This window comes from Dermacentor albipictus, chromosome 1 (genome assembly GCF_038994185.2).
Source record: "Dermacentor albipictus isolate Rhodes 1998 colony chromosome 1, USDA_Dalb.pri_finalv2, whole genome shotgun sequence".
Classification (NCBI taxonomy): Eukaryota; Metazoa; Arthropoda; class Arachnida; order Ixodida; family Ixodidae; genus Dermacentor; species Dermacentor albipictus.
Window position 1 is genome coordinate 328773249 of NC_091821.1, and position 16401 is coordinate 328789649.

General features: G+C 43.6%; 2 protein-coding genes across 2 annotated transcripts in view; one reads left to right on the forward strand and one right to left on the reverse strand.

The window, feature by feature from the left end:
- Nucleotides 1-7857, reverse strand: part of LOC135909298 (proton-coupled zinc antiporter SLC30A5-like) — a 49980-nt gene extending 42123 nt beyond the window's left edge. Inside the window, exons 1-5 of the mRNA XM_065441240.1 lie at nt 7707-7857; nt 7243-7343; nt 7045-7167; nt 4452-4518; nt 3038-3208 (exon numbers count right to left, since the gene is read on the reverse strand). Coding sequence (XP_065297312.1) covers nt 3038-3208; nt 4452-4518; nt 7045-7167; nt 7243-7313 — 432 coding nt within the window. The 5' untranslated portion in view covers nt 7314-7343; nt 7707-7857. The remainder of the gene's footprint in view (nt 1-3037; nt 3209-4451; nt 4519-7044; nt 7168-7242; nt 7344-7706) is intronic.
- A 39-nt stretch (nt 7858-7896) lies between these two features.
- Impbeta11 (importin beta11) overlaps nt 7897-16401 on the forward strand; it is a 98220-nt gene continuing 89715 nt past the window's right edge. The window contains exons 1-3 of the mRNA XM_065441228.1: nt 7897-8130; nt 9571-9671; nt 11473-11545. Coding sequence (XP_065297300.1) covers nt 7996-8130; nt 9571-9671; nt 11473-11545 — 309 coding nt within the window. The 5' untranslated portion in view covers nt 7897-7995. The remainder of the gene's footprint in view (nt 8131-9570; nt 9672-11472; nt 11546-16401) is intronic.

Here is a 16401-nt window from a genome sequence, read left to right on the forward strand (position 1 = left end):
AGCTTCCAGAAACAGTGATGGAGGACTCCGTCTTTGAGTCCTAGCCTACGCACGGATATTCTAGCATTTATGCCCTCAAACCCTCATGCTAGCATGAGGGACGTGGCCTCCCAGGTACCACTTTCCAAGTCATCAGTTTGGAGGATTTCAAATCGCTCGGCCTTTCATTCGTACTACCTTAACAGCACCAATACTTGGAAGATAGGGACCTGCAGAATTGTTTAGATTTCCTGAATTGGGTCCTCACAAAAGCCAATGAGTCACTGGACTTTTTGAGCAACATCATGTACACAGATGAAGCCAATCTTTGCAGAAGCACTCAGGTAAATCTGCATATTACAGACTATTGGAGTGACTCCAATCCACACTGGGATTGGAGTCATGCCAAGCGCTCAGCACCAGTACCAGGGGTTGTTCAATGTGTGGTGCAGAATTTATGTCAGTGCTATAATCCGTCCCAACTTTTTCGATCACAAACGTTGCGTGGACGAAATCCTTGGAATGGTGGATGAGTTTCTCAGCGAAGTCCTGCTGTCACGTCTTCCACGTCTGTGGTATCAGCAAGATGGAACACCAGCCCACAGCAGCAGCCAAGCACAAAACTGGCTGGACGGGACTTATTATGCGCAACAGAGTGGAAGGCACCAGCCTATAAATTGGCCGGCTAGGTCACCTGATCTCTCTCCACTCAATTTCTTTCTTTGGGGTTGTGTGAAACATCGTGTTTACATTATAAAGACAACGACATCAGTTGAGCTCAAGGCAAGTATAATGGATGTCTGCCATAGAATTCCAGCTTTGGTCATCAAGAAAGCTACTGAAGATGTGATAAAGCAGACTCACTACTGTGTAGCTACAGAAGGACACCTATTCGAACACGTCCTCTAGGCAGCAGCTGGTGTTCAAGAGCGCTTACAAGTTCACAGATAATAAGGGCACACTGAAATCTGATGGTTTTCTTTTTCTGTTGTTTTTTGTGGAGACATCCTGATTGACAATTCGGCTTATTTAGAAGTGGCACATTTACTTTCTTGAACACATCGATCTTGCCTTTTCTCTACACGAGGATCACTTCTAAGTCTCATTATTTCGTTTTTCTTTTTAGCCACGAGCTTGCTTTTGCAACAGGTATACACTCTCATGGAAAATTAAACCATCCCTCTAATGTGGCTTTGGTCCAAACCAAGTTTCAGGCGCAAAATATAGCTGCATGTGCACTCTTTCAATGCAGTGTGAGCAAAGCTGGGATTTTGAAAAATTCTATGCCTATTCAATTGCTTTTCGCATTTCATGCGTGGTCAGAGCGGCACTTTGGCCACGTTATCAAGGGGATTTTGTTATCAATGCGATCAATCAGCCTTGAGAGACGGACAATAACTGTGACATAGAAATGAGAGGAAGGAATAGCTGTGAAGCCGCGAAACCTGCTGTTGGTGCTCCTTTCGTGCTATTATAAATTGGGTGATGTGCTGTCTCTTCGGGTTTCAGACAGGCAAAGCACTTGCTTTCAATCAGCTTATTTGAGGACGCTGCTTCAAAGGGCCCCTCACCAGGCCCCATAGCAAATTTTGGTTATATGCTGGAAGTTGTTACGTGTGCTCTAGGGAGCATTCTGCTGCAAAAATTTGTCAAATCAGCTCATTAATAGCCGAGAGAGAAATATTTCAGTGCCGCGAACCCATGATTTCAGCAGGTGGGCTCCACTGCCAAGCAAGCCGCTCTCTCCACTCACCCCGTCTAGCCTTCGGAAGCGAAATTCCTTCCCTGCATTCTCCCAAACCAGATCTCGAGGATTGCATGACGCATACGTCACAGGCCCCGCCTTCATTTTTTTTTTCTCCTGGCATTTTTTTTCTGTGCTACGCATTTCCGCTGACCGCACGCGAGTTGTTGTCTTGTTTGCACAGCACATGATTTTGTGTGCTGTGCACAAAGAAACATGACTAGCGGTATAATTCAGTGCTACACGAATAGTGAGGCAGAACAAGCAGATTGTAGAGCGTGATCACATGCTGGGGCACGGTAGAAAATGGCATAGTTTCGGTGCCTGTGCACGTGACCGTATGACCGTGGAAACAAGCAGACGAAGCGGATGTACATCTCTCTTGCTTCTGTGTGAAGTAAAACAAAAAACACGCAGACATTCCGTTTGTGTGTTTTATTGTTTCTCTAAGCTTCAACTTGTCAATTCAAGCAACAGATCGCACAGACAACAGGTGTTGTCTTGAATAATTCTCGAAGTCACGTGTCGCCACGAGCGACGTCACACTGCGGACACGGTTACATAGGCGCAGAGGCACGATTACATCACCGTCTGGCTTGGAGCGTGGCGGCCGCGAGTGAAGAGGGAAACAGCGTTTGGATTGAAATTTCAGATCTTTCCATGGCGCATAGCGGTGTAATACCTTGCAGACACGATTGTTACCGCACAATGTGTGTCAGCTTTGCACTTGTCAGCTCAAAATGGCCAAACCTGGTGAGGGGCCCTTTATTATGTGGGTGGGAGTGCAGTCACATGGCATTTCTCATATTTGGTGAGGCTTCTTTTCTAGTCGGAAGAAATTAGTATGCATTAGTTTGTCGCTTAAAACACCAGAGTTAGATGTCATTCGTGGATGCCTACAAATGCTTCATTGACACTTTGATAAATATGACAGTACTCCTAGAGTTAGATAGTCAATTACAATGAAGTTTACAAAGTCTGCACACTTTCCGGACAAGCCTTGTGTAAGTTGCATATTCCCTATTCCCTATTCATATCCACAATTTTACACATCACAGGATAATGACAGTTTTGTATTGTTTTGCATCCACAGAACTTAGGAGAAAAATTTGAATCTGTAAACAGCACTGCCTATAAGCACTCTGGGGTTCACTGCACTAACATTTGTGTCACACCAGCATCCGAAATACCACCTGAATGGATTATTTGTTTACACAGTTTCAAGGGACAAAGGCTGCAAAGCCAATATCATCTACTCTTGCTCCTTCAAGCCTCCCACCCTACTAAATTTTCACTGTTCATAATCTGACTCACCTTGGAGTGACCGCCAGCACTTGTGAAGAGCGCCTTTATGCCGACTATGACCACAAGGTCTTTGTGTTGGGTGAGCAGAATTGTCCGTAAAGGCCCACACAGCGTGAGACCAAAGAGCTCCAAAAGTGTGAGAGAAGAATTGATCACAGCGTGACGAAGAACCCGCAGCCACTACAGATAGGGGAAAAAAAAAACACATGCACGCACAAGCGTGATGGGAAAGACCCACAAGAAAGCTGGTCAGTGCTCAAAACACGTCTGCTCAATAGGAACCCTGTAACTAGTACTTGTTTCCAGATATTCCTTTCCTAAATCGCCAGATAAGTTGGTGCTTTATGTAGTCCCACATGGCTTTGAGATGCGGTGATCTGACAGGTTTCCCTCTCACAAGTACATCTTGTGCACTAAACTTACTAATTAAAAGATCAATAAGTGATATTCAGTTGAGTTATGACTTTATAACTAAGCCATAGCTCAATTGATAGAGCATGTGGGTTCGGCTCCCATTGGCAGCAAGTTGTCTTTTTGTCCATTTTTATTTCCCTGTTTCTTGCTGTTTCTACATTTTTACTAAAACCATAGTTACTTTCCCCTAAGCACTTCTTGGCTTTATATGGTTGTGACTAACAAAAACAGCCCCCCTCACTTCCTCTGTTTCTTGTTCAGTAGTTAAATAGTGGCAGACAGTGCAAAATTTGCTGTATGCCACTGCTATGTAACATGGCCAGCAAAGATTATAATTTCCTCTTGAATTTCCTATTTTTAACACTTGGAGACAGTATTCACTGAATCACAACTATTTGATTGCAGGATTTCTGCAGCAGCAGTACGGTTATGAAAATCGTTGATAACTTGTGTGCATTAACAAAAACAGAAAAATGAAAATGCTTTGTATACACAAAACTCAAATAATCAAATTGAATCAACAGATATGTTGAATAAAAAATACAATAGACTACTGTGAATCAGTTACAGCAGTTTCATAATGCAACCAGGAAGCTAGCAAGCTGCCAGCTACTGTTATATGAGGGTTTTCATTTTTTTTCTCCTTCTGCTGCAACATGAATGCCTACTTCTGGTTCTCTTCAGCAACATAAATGTGTAAACTATATTGTGGTAAAAATGCAGTCAGCACAATAACACACACAAAAAAATGTTCACACTGGGATCTCACTTTGGTCACCAACGCTTTGCTTTAAATTTTTGTGAACCAGATTTTTAGCAGGGTGAGTGAGCACTGCCCATTTCTCGCTGTTCAGCAAATGAATAGCAACCTTAGAAGCACAGTGGATTATGAAAGACAACAAAATCAGCTTTCAGGCAAAGAAATGCATGACAATTGTTCGGGGGTAATTTGGCTTCAATGGTAATAAAACATGACCCTAAATATGCGCTGCAAAGAACAAGCACTTACTTGTGAGCGTGTTAGTTTCGACCCACTGGAGAAGGGCTTTTGTATAATTACAAGTGCAGTTGAGGCACTGTAACAGAGAAGGAAGCATTCAAACCCAGTTCGAATAATACTGATTCAGACGTAGCATGGTTTCCTGGAAAGCTTATTAAAGGAAGCAGTTAACTATGGTTAAAGAACTGAGGAACATTCAAGATGGGATGCATTCGAATCAATTCTGCCCACATTTCTAATCAATTCTGCCCCCATTTCTAATCAGAAAGAAATTGTATATTATGAAGTATGGAGAAGTCAGCTAGGTTGAATAAGAATTTCTCAGCAGCCTTCCTCTTGTGCACACGGTCTTTGGACACAGTATTGTGAAATGCTGGATGCAATGCCATTTGCTTTTATTTCTTTACTGATGTCAACAGCATTTGGCATCTGCGTTTTGGCAACACTGTGAGCTTAGCCTAAATGGCTAAGCTCACAATGTAGAAGGAACAGAAGGCTAGATGATAATTTATTTGTTATAACACAGTGCATAGAGATAGCGACAGCCAGGCAGAAACCGCTATGGATAGCTTTTTTAGACATTAGAGGAGCCTATGATAATGTAAACCGAGAAAAGTTATGGAGCCAGTTGAGGGAATATAGTCTAGATAGAAAGATGATTGAGTTTCTACAACAAGTTTATACAGATAATGAGGTAGAGATAACATGGGAGGGGGAAACTACAAAGCCAGCTAAAATAAGAAGAGGTCTCAGGCAGGGCTGTCCATTGTCGCCTCTGCTTTTTATGATTTACATGAGCCAAATGGAAAAGAGACTAGAACAGAGCACAATAGGAACTGACATAAGCTATATGCTGGAAGGGCAGAAGGTAGCTCAAGTACTAGCCGGACTGATATATGCAGATGATATTGTACTACTTGCTGACATCCGAGTAGGGCTACAGGAACTAATGAGCATATGTGGAGAGGAGGGAGAAAAATTGGGACTGCAATTCAGTAGAGAGAAGTCTGGGATAATAGTATACAATGAAGAAAGGGGGGAACCATTGGAAATACAAAGCAATAAGATTGAACATGTTGAAAAATACAAGTATTTGGGCATATGGCTAAACGAGGGCAAAAAGTACTTGGAAGAACAGGAAAAAATTATGATTGAAAAAGTGAAAAGGACTCAGCTGTAATGAAACACAAGGCACTATGGAACTATAATAGGTACGAGGTGGTTAGGGGCGTATGGAAAGGGGTTATGGTACCTGGCCTCACATTCGGAAATTCAGTACTGTGCATGAAATCGGAAGTTCAGGCATGCATGGAAATGAGACAGAGATGTGTAGGCAGGTTGGCCTTAGGAGCACACGGGAACACCCCTAATGAGGGAGTGCAAGGGGACATGGAATGGACGTCATTCGAAGGTAGAGAGGCAATAAGCAAGCTAAAATATGAACAGAGACTCCCAGCACTGGAGGAAAAAAGGTGGGCAGGAAAAGTGTACAAATATCTATACATGAAAAGTTTTAACACGAAGTGGACACTCAGAACGAGGAAGCTGAGGAATAGATACCTACAGCTGAGGGAGGGGGTTTAACGTGGTTCTAGTGTGGGAAAGGAGGTGAAGGAGACGGAAAGAAAAATGTGGGCAGAAAGAATGCTCAAAAAGCCAGCGCTATCTATGTATAGGTCACAAAAACAGGAGATTAAGAGAGAGCTCTTATTTGATAACTCGCGGGGCAGCTCACCATTATTCGAAGCTAGGACGGGGGTTTTGAGAACGAAAACATACAGGGCTAAATTTGAAAACGTGGACCTTTGGTGCACAGCTTGCGGAGCCGCAACGGAGACCACTGAGCATATAGTGCTGAGATGCACAGACCTTCGCCCGACTCTGGCAGAGGGAACACAGGCATATATGGAAGGAGCATTGGGATTTTCCGGGGAACGAGGGCAAATAGACGAGAAAAGAGTGGCAGTAACAAAGGGGAGGCTAGAGGATTGGTGGAGGAAGTCAAGGGAGAGATAATACCTTAAATTGGGGAGATAATGTTTCCTCTACTTTTTAGATAGTTATTTTGAGGGGAGGAGGGGAGTGAAAACTAGGTTAAGGAAAAGAGGATATAAAGGAAGGGAAAAAATAATAAAATAGGAGGGGGAGCAAAAGGCTAGGTGGCGCCAGCCGCCGCCCGTTACAAAGGGTATAGCCGCCATCCATCCATCCCTCCATCCATCCATGAAAGTTCTCTTACACGTAACTAAACACACCCCCCAACTCTATTTAAGCAGAGTCCATTACGTTTTCCTTGGCAGTCATTCTGATGCCTTGGTTCAGCTAGTTTAGTGTGATTTCTTGAACTTAATCGTAAGCAAAAGTCAAGAGCGCCAAGTTCACTGAGGCTGTGCCTGTCCAAATAAATGCGTGCAATTCAATCTGAGTATTTTGTTTGCTTCAGCTTTTCACCTACTGCGAATAAAGCTGATTACGCACCGCACTGGGAAACGTGGCTACAGCTTAACGTGCTCTAACGAAAACTGATGAAGACCATAAATGCATACAAATAAACATGAATCATTCTAGATGAAGATTAACCAACATCATAAAATGTACTTACACAAGGCGAGCGATGAAGAGGAACTGTACAACGTGGAGATAATTTAAGATATTATACGAGAGGAAGTATGCGTATGCCAGGATGCATTTACAGAGAACAAGGCTGGCGACGTATCCTTTGAACCTGCGTACAGGCAATGATCACGGTCAAACGGGAAAAGGGGTGCGACAGCAGCACGACAAAATGACACTTGCTTACCTCGGCGAGTGATATATTACTTGGGATCGTTGCTGTCCCTGACGGCCGTAGTGGGTTGGTAGTCCGTCCATGGTTAATCTATACAGCTGGGCACATGGCACCTGTACATAAGGGTGCGTAATGGCCCCTTGTGCTCTTTCCATTTAGCCGTCTTAAAAGGCGTTTTGGGAAACATCATTGCGTGTGCCAGGCCCACCCGACACCTCACACGATGACGGAGTCATAGTACGCTCATTGCGTTCGATAAAAGGGCCGATCACTTGTGTTTAATATTAGATTCAAATTCAGTAAGAAGGCTGGAAGGCAGAACGCAAGGTTAATACATCATGCTAGCCTTATAGCAGCTGTTTTCCACTGATCAAAGCCGGCTAATCGTAAGGCACTCGACAGATGGATATCGTTTCAGTGACGACAACGTCGCCAACAGTAGATAGTTCACTTTGTCGTTACGTAAGAACACTTGCCTGAGTATGCTTCTCGAATTCATTCGGCGAAATGTCTAACTGAGGGCTAGTTGCAAAGGTAAAAACGTTGCAGTCATGCCTGAAACTCCCTTATGAACCTTCAGAAATAGGCAGACGCCGTGGCCGTCGCCATTAGTGAAAACGGAACCGGAAATGCCACAATGTTTCGTTTGTTTCTGTTTCCGCATCTCGTTTTGATGGGTTGTAGCTGTAATGGCGGCCTCCACGAGTGACGTGAATGCGGACCTCTTGTAAATAGTGAACGAAATTGCCGAATGATAGTGACAAGATGAACCAGGAGAACTGTGGCGTTGTTTTAGAAACACTTCGCAAAGCGGCCAGTCAGGACGCCGAACAGCTAAAGCCTGCCGAACAGCAGCTCAAGCGTTGGGAAACTGAAAAGTGGTTTTACTCGGCTTTGTTGGTAAGCTGTTGTTGTCTGTCGTAAGTTTGTCTGGCCAGTGTGCACGCGAAGATTTCCTATATCGCGATTAAGTTTAAAGTTCTCAGTGATGTAACAGTATCGGGAGCCGATGGTTAACGTCGTAAGTTTTGAAGCGCGGGCACTGCTATGGTTAGGCAAATTGCGGGAGCTTCATGATCAGTACGCACTGCGGCGTTCATTTTCTTCGTATTGTCATATTAAAGAGGTCCACGCACGCTATATAAAAAGGTCGCACACAAGGCTATGTAGTGGTTGATCACATAGCACATTTACTACCTCTTCATAATGTTCAACCAAAATTATCTGCTGCTTACCAGCTGGAAGTGACACTGCGAAAGCGCCCTTGTTGTTCTAGGCGCTCAATCTTCTGATAAGCGATTGTAGATAATACAAGCTGTACCCATGGAATTCCGATTACGATAAACAAAGTTTACTCTGAACCTTGTATGTGATCTTTATACGTGTATCTGAGTGTAAGCAAGGCAGCACAGACGAAGACTTATGCTTCAAAGTGTTGTTTTCACTGGCTTTACTTAACGAAAAATAACAAAAACATAGACGTTTCGCCACCTATGCGGGTGGCATCGTCAGTACACAATGGCAACAAATGAGAAATACATCCTATTTTGTAAATAGGATGTAAATAGGACGAAGACTTATTGCAGAGTTCACTGTCATTGATTAACGTACAAGAATTAAACGTGCAGCATCAAAAAGGTTTTTGTGCCCAGGCCATAGTTGGTCGTGTATTAACTACCCATTCTTTTGCGAAGTGTATGATATATGATTTTTTTACACATCCTCTCCAGTATTAAAAAGGTTTCTTGTGCTCAGACTATACTTAGTAGTGTAGTAAATACTCATTCTTTTGAGGAGTGTATGATGGATAACCTCTTTACGCATCTTTTGAAGACATCTTCAGCTTAACTCTATCAAATGTAGGACATATTTTTCCACAAAAAAATTATGAGATGTCAGTTTCTACAGTGAGTATTGTGGGAATTGAGGAATGCCCTGGCACAATTGTGCAGGCATTCTCCTGTTCTGACCCTAAGACCCTGCAGTGTTCACTAAACATTTAGTTGTTGACTACGCAAGCTTGGTGCAACAACATATTACAGTTAGCGAGTCATGATGCAGCTGTACATACAGACGTTTTTAGACGATTATACATGACAGACCATTTTATGTGCAGGTCAACTAAGTGTGTGTTCTGTGAGTCCCTATAATGAACCACTGTAGTGTCACATCCGCTCAATCCTACATGCACAGTGTTTTGATCGAGCAGTCATGGTTGTGTGATGGAACTACTGCCGGTCACTTACATTACATAATTTCCCTGTATGCACTACATGGCTTATGTTGGTTTTTGTTCTTTTCATAGTTGACATCTAATTCCATTTTATTTGCTCCTTCCAGTCCATCTTTTCAGATCACACTGTAGAAGTTAATGTGCGGTGGTTGGCAGTCCTGTACATAAAGAATGGCATTGAGCGGTACTGGAGGAAAACAGCAACTAAGTAAGTATATGGCATTAACTACTTTTGTAGTAATTCATTGTGAAAATGTTTTCACAAAAATGTTCATTGTATATATTGTTCACAGTTGCAGATGAGTATTTGATGTATGTTGGTCACAGTTTTTTAAAGTGTGCTATGCTAAGCATGTCATTTGTGTTGACCAGTCATACTTGCACTCCAGGAACTCCCACATACACAGTCTCTGACATCCCTCTTAAATGCGCTACATCACTGCCTACCCTCATTGTCACTTTTACCTCTGACCTGTCCTCCGTGCATTTTGCCAATGCAGTCACGGAGGCCAGATGTCTCCTGGGATTTGTGTCACAGGTGTCAAAATAGGCGGTCAGACCATTTTCTGCACTTTATACACTGCACTCATGCTCCCACACCTTGAGTATTGCTATGCAATATCGAGACCGTACCAGAGCCACTTAATTGACAGCCTTAAAATGTTCAGTGGCATGCTATTTGAATTTTATTTGCTCGCCAACATTTCTCTATGGCACTTGGCTGAAGTGCCTCAGATGGCAACCCTTACCATCAGAGAAGGGTTGCCATAGTGAATTGCACTTGTCTCCTTGATAGCTCACTAAAGAGTACCAACCTTGCATCTCTTTCATAGCTGAACAGAGTCTGGTCAGCCTCAGCCCACTGGGGCAGGAACTCATTGTCACAGCGCCTAACCCTTTTTGGCAGGAATAAACAATTTCCGGCTGCATGTCTCTCTCTCCTACTATCTTTTTCTAAATGACCATTCTGCCATTTTAAATTGTAAATTAGTTCACCAATTTTGCACTTTGGAAGCATTAATGAACATGTGAGCCAGTGACATATCCTACGGCGATCGTCAAACATCATCAGGACACAAAAATGCACAGCTCGCCGATGTCAAAATATGTGTGAAATGCACGCTGGCAACACAAATCTGTATCAGCCAATAGGAGCGCTTCCTATGTCCATGTGGCAGCAATAACAAATCGCGACGCTAGCTTTTTTATTTTTCGTTTGCTTTTTTTTACTGTATTTCTGCATGGCGAAATGCAGCGCTATGGCCATTTGAAGGCCCGATCTCATTAGGATTGTTCCAAAATGGCGGCTTTGCATGGACTGAATGTCGCGCTCAGCAATGTGACCGCACCTCTTGACAACCAATTTGCTACCAGATTTTTATTGACAGCGGACTAGAAAAGTGAGATTTTCTCAATTGCTATGTCACTTTTCTGATATTTCTCCATGTGATGAATGAACACCTGAGGATCGCGAAAAAAAAGAAAGGATTGGAAATTCAGACTGGTCAATCGAAGTGGTGGGTGGTGGGGCACCACCCACCATCGAGAGAACCCTGGCTTAGCAGTATCAGCAGTGGCCTTTAAGAAGGATAAGTACTTAGTGGACGGTATGCAAAACAAACAGTGTAATCAATCTAATATGAATCTCCTCGACATAGTTTAGTTTGCAGTAAATACACGCATGAGATTAGTATTGTATTTAGTTTTGTCTAACAATTTGGTTTTATCGGACTCCCTCTCCTGTTAAGTGGCCTTTAGCAATTTTTTATGTCGGCTTCTGCTGCTTAATATCAGATGCTACAACACTTTACACTTGTTTGTGTGCCGCCACCATTGCCCAAAACAGATTTTATCCTCACATGGAGGCATCTTGGCTGAAAAGACTAAAATGCATCTACTCAGTATGTTTACACTAATTGCATGGCCAAATATTGACCTTCAACTTTGTGTCTCTTCCACGGTGTCATGCTGACACTTTTTTAATACCACACTTTATCCCTTTCTTGCAGTGCAATATCTGAAGACGAGAAAAAAGTTCTGAGGCAGAAGATGATATCAAATTTCCATGAGCCAGTCAACCAGGCAAGTTGCACATTATACTTAAACCAAGGACAGGCATGTCTATGAACTGCTAAAGGTACCCTGAACCAACTTTGACGATTTTGTACAAACTTACTGAGTCGTTAGAGTAGGTCCTTCTGATCATTAATTGATGCATCTAAGTGCTCCACGTAAAGCTTGTAATTTATTATACGGTCTTAAAAATGTGCATCGCTGCCGATCGCAGCACACTGCTCAGCTAAATTTTCATCCCCCCTTACCCATGAAATATAAATTGCCCTAATGACGTTAGTAGGGCAAGCTGTCCGATTGGCTGCCCAGGGTAATTGATAATTTTTCCAACTATAAAGTGAACAAATGTTGTTTGTAATAGTTGGAATCTTAGTTGATTTGTTCCGATAAAAAGAAATAAGAAAAGAAGAACAATTTCCCACTACACTTAAACACCTCTGGCACACAGTAAGTGTCGTCTGCTTGTGTTACAACGTGTTCCGTTTTGACGAGAGCTCTCAGTCTTTTCATGAGCACCATGATTCGGCTTTGTTGCATTCCGGACTGCAAACGTTGCGACTGGCAATATGTCAAGCTGCTACATCGTGTCTCTCTGCAAGGTAGCAGACGAGCGGAGTGGCGTAAGAGCATCGGACTGTCACTAACCGATTGGCGCCAGGATTTGCGCGTTTATGGCCGTCACTTTACACCCGTGGATAGCGTTTTGCGAGTATGGTATTCGGAGAGGAGACTGGGCCTGGCTGTTTGATTGTGCCGTTTCACAGGATGAGCAGAAGCGCAAATGTGAATGGTCTAGGGTGCCTCAATGAGCTTTCGCAGAGGGTGGAGTCATTCTGTGAAGGGGTCAGTGCCGCCTTCCGACCGCCGGCCGCCATTGTGCTCCCCACATTTCATTCTGGTCGGTCGAGAGAGACACGTGCACAGCGTTTTATGGTCCGAAATGCCCGGGTGTTGCGTGCCCCAGTGCACGAACCACTCACGGAATGACTTGAAGAAGCACTGACCAGTTGAGTGCAGCATTTTCTACCATATTGGTGGCTTTCTTCTGAAAGGAATTTCAAAAAAAAAACTGCGAGCAGTGCAGGGCTGCAATGCTAGGCTCGACAAGCCATGAGCATGCATATTTAACTGCACTAAAAGAGTATGTTCGTTATAGTAAGAACTTATGTTATCGGAGCGGTGAAGTTATGAGCTTGCTCACATCCTGCGAAAAGCACTTTAAAAGAATCACATCCTGGACTGACAACCTGTTCACCCTGAAGTCTACATGCTGTGGTTGCTCAGTGGCTATGGTGTTGGGCTGCTGAGCATGAGGTTGCGGGATCGAATCCCGACCACGGCGGCTGCATTTCGATGGAGGCGAAATGCGAAAACGCCCGTGGACTCAGATTTAGGTGCATGTTAACGAACCCCAGGTGGTCAAAATTTCCGGAGTCCTACACTACGGCGTGCCTCATAATCAGAAAGTGGTTTTGGCACGTAAAACCCCATAATGTAACCCTTAAGTCTCCTCTAAAAGCTGTGACAGAATATTTAATCAAAAGGGCTCAGTGCAGTCTGGAGGCATGCCAGCGGCACAAGGATTCTCTGGAACACATGCTGATATCAAGTTATGCAAGAGTAAGACTACGCATTCACCTGCGCCAGCTCGAAGCTGCGAGAACTAGTGGGCATGGAAGCAAGACATGCGCTGCAGTTAATTTGCAATGAGTTGTAGCGCTTGTTGTTTTTGAAATCCTTAAAGTTCCTGACCAAATAAACAACCTATCACATCGGGAATTGCTGTCTATTGAATGCACTTTTTCTCATTATTGAGAAGCCGTATGGCCACTTTATTTTAGCAGCATCTATGACCGGTCTATAGCAATTACCAGTTGACAATATATTCGTGCAGAAAATATGCTAAACAGGGCTTTATAGTCAATTGCTACGTGAGCGTCATGATTTAGTGCTATATAAGCCACATGTAAGGCACGAAATAATCGAGTATGCATTCAATATTTTGTTTACCCTCATCTGCATATTTACAGTAAGGTAAAAGAATTCAAAACAAAATTAAGAATAACTATGGAAGCACTGCTAAACAGAATACGGCTTCAAAATAAAACGCTCAATGAAAGCGCATGCTACATACTCAAGCTAAACAAATAATGTGTCAGAAATGGTTCATTCCGTAGTATTAGTGTGTAATATCCCACAGAACAAATATAAATTACGTTTCGAACTACAATGAAGCAATAAAAGTGGCCCGGATGTATAGGCTCCGTAGTTATCGCGCTCGACTGCTGATCCTGAGGACGTGGGAGTCACCCAGCCACGGCGGCCGAGTTTCTTTGGAGATTAAATGCATGCTGCTGTGTACTAGTTTGGTATCGGTGCATGTTAATAAAACCTCAGGTGGTCGAAATTTCCGATGCCCTCTACCACGGATCTATCACACGCGATGCTATGAAATCACAAAGAAAGGCCGTGGATGTGATATTGGTTGAAATATGCGACGTTCAAAAATTCGCAAATGTCAGCACAGGTAACACAGACACAAATTAAATGCTGCCACATTCACTGCAGTTTCTGTGACCCCGAAACAACCATTCAACATTGGTAGCACATCACTTACACATGGCCTCGTTTCAACAGCAGAGTGGTTATTTGACTGTTACGATGCAGCGTTGCAGCATTCCGCCCGTAATTGGGCTAACTAATGACTAATTCGAAAACAAGATTTGGAAGTAGGGTGTGCGATGACAATTATTCTTTTGTCCCGTGGCGGCAAGCAGTTTGTTAAACAAATTCAGGTGTCAGCTGGCAGCCAAACAGTCTTTACGCTTTGGTTAAAGGCACGAAACTCATACACAGACACAGTAAAAGACGGCGGGACTCATGTCTGCGTATGTTTCGTGCCTTTATCCAAGGTGAACAGTCACCAGCTAGCCCAACAAGACGTTCTTTTAAGCTCTGCGCGGCTGGCGTGGACGGCAGTTTTCTGCTGCTAGCAAGTCCAATTGGAAATTCCGCTTTAAAAATAAAAAATGACAGAATAATAAATTGATACCTTCACACTGCTGATGCGAAAATTTCGTGTTCTCGACATATCATTAAAGCAGCACACGCTATCAAAGCGAACTGTACATGCAGCTGCGCGACGCCCGTTGACTGCCTACGGAGCGGGCATCATAATGGCGGACGCCATAGCAGAGGACGCGGTTGTCTTCACCCTCCACGGCGGCGGACGCTGCTTCGATAGCTCTCGCTTGGGGTCCATTACCAAGCAGCTGGCAGAAAAGTTGGAGAGGCTTCGCGCACTTGCTCCTGGAAAACCAGAAGTAGACGACACAATGTGCCATCATGACGCAGAGCCAGTGAAAGTGGAGCTTAGCCCTGATCTCTCGGCAAACAAGTTGAGAAAATGCATGCCTATGCAGGAGGGTAACTTGTAATCGTCTGTGGCTCTCTTAATATGAGATGCTTCGCACAAATTGTGGTGCAAATGATTAGCTTTAGCTGTGCTTTAGCTTAGCTTTAGCTTTAGCTTAGCTTTAGTTGTACAGGTCTACAAAGTTTGTCCGAACCGTTTCAGAGGCCCTTTAATATCTGTGTCGAGGCTTTTCATGTTTAAAATTTTCTCACTGACAGCACACATTTAGTGCCCCCATAAACTAGCCTCACAACACTTTCCACGCATAGTGCATAAATTGGCTTAGTCACCAGGTAGTGTTGTCCGGAACATCTGAGCAAAGCCAGATGTCACTCTTGTACATGCAGCAGGGAGCCTACAGTTTTGCTAAGGCTGCTTGGCCTTTCCTTTAACATCTTGAAATTACTGTCACTTTTCTTGTTGTTTTGTACCTGTAAACAGAATAGCTATTGGCTGAATTTCTTTTAACTTCAGAACTGAACAGTTCCTCCAGCAGCAGGAAAACCAGAACAATAGGTGATGTCCACAACTCGACGTCTATGACGTGTTTCTGGCTCTCACAATCACTTTTACTGCATGCACCCAGCTAAAGCATAGCCTTTAAGAGCTGCAGTTTTAACCCAGAGGGCACCACCACTGGAGCGTAGATTTCGACACTGCCTATTCAACACTGGTATGGCATTTGCTGTATCTGGTAGTGAAGAATAATAACACTGTGTAAATACTTTGCCCTCATAGATTCGAGGATACCACAGAACATTGTGTCCCCTGGGACTTATCAAACTGGTTAGGGGAAAGATTATTAGGATGTTTTCTCATGAGATTCAGTGGCTCTGCTAGTAATACCTGCCATGCCAAATGGCCCACGGTGTCTAAAGGAGCATTAAGTGGCGTAAGAGTTGGGGCTGGGCATGTCAAGAGGGGTAGCTGGCCCACACGATTGTCCGATTCATCCACGCTAAGGACGCTGTTGAAGCGAGGAACTTATTCTCATTGAGAATGAGGAGTACTGGGCTTATTTACAATATTTATATGAGGAGTGGAGAACGTTATGTCTCAACAGTCTAGCATGACTGAATTAAAACCCTTTGAGGAGCCAAAAAATTTTGTTTAGACTCCCCTCTGTCCTCACTAGATCCCTAGGCCAGGTAAAACTTCTGCCATCCTTCATCCAATTGGAGCATCCAAAGTCATCGAAGGACCCATGTTGAGGGCGAGGGTTCACACAATCACTCCCCCCACCTTTTTACATTCAACATGAGGCTGGTACATGCAAACAAATATGCAGCCTTAGAACAGAGTGATGATGATGACATAGAGCTAATGAATGAAACCCTAACTAGGTTGGCTTCAGAGGCAGCAATTGAAGTGGGAGGCAAGGCAACCAGTAGGCAAGCTCTCCCAAGTAACAAAGGACCTAGTAAAAAAATGAAAAAATGAGTGTCCAACT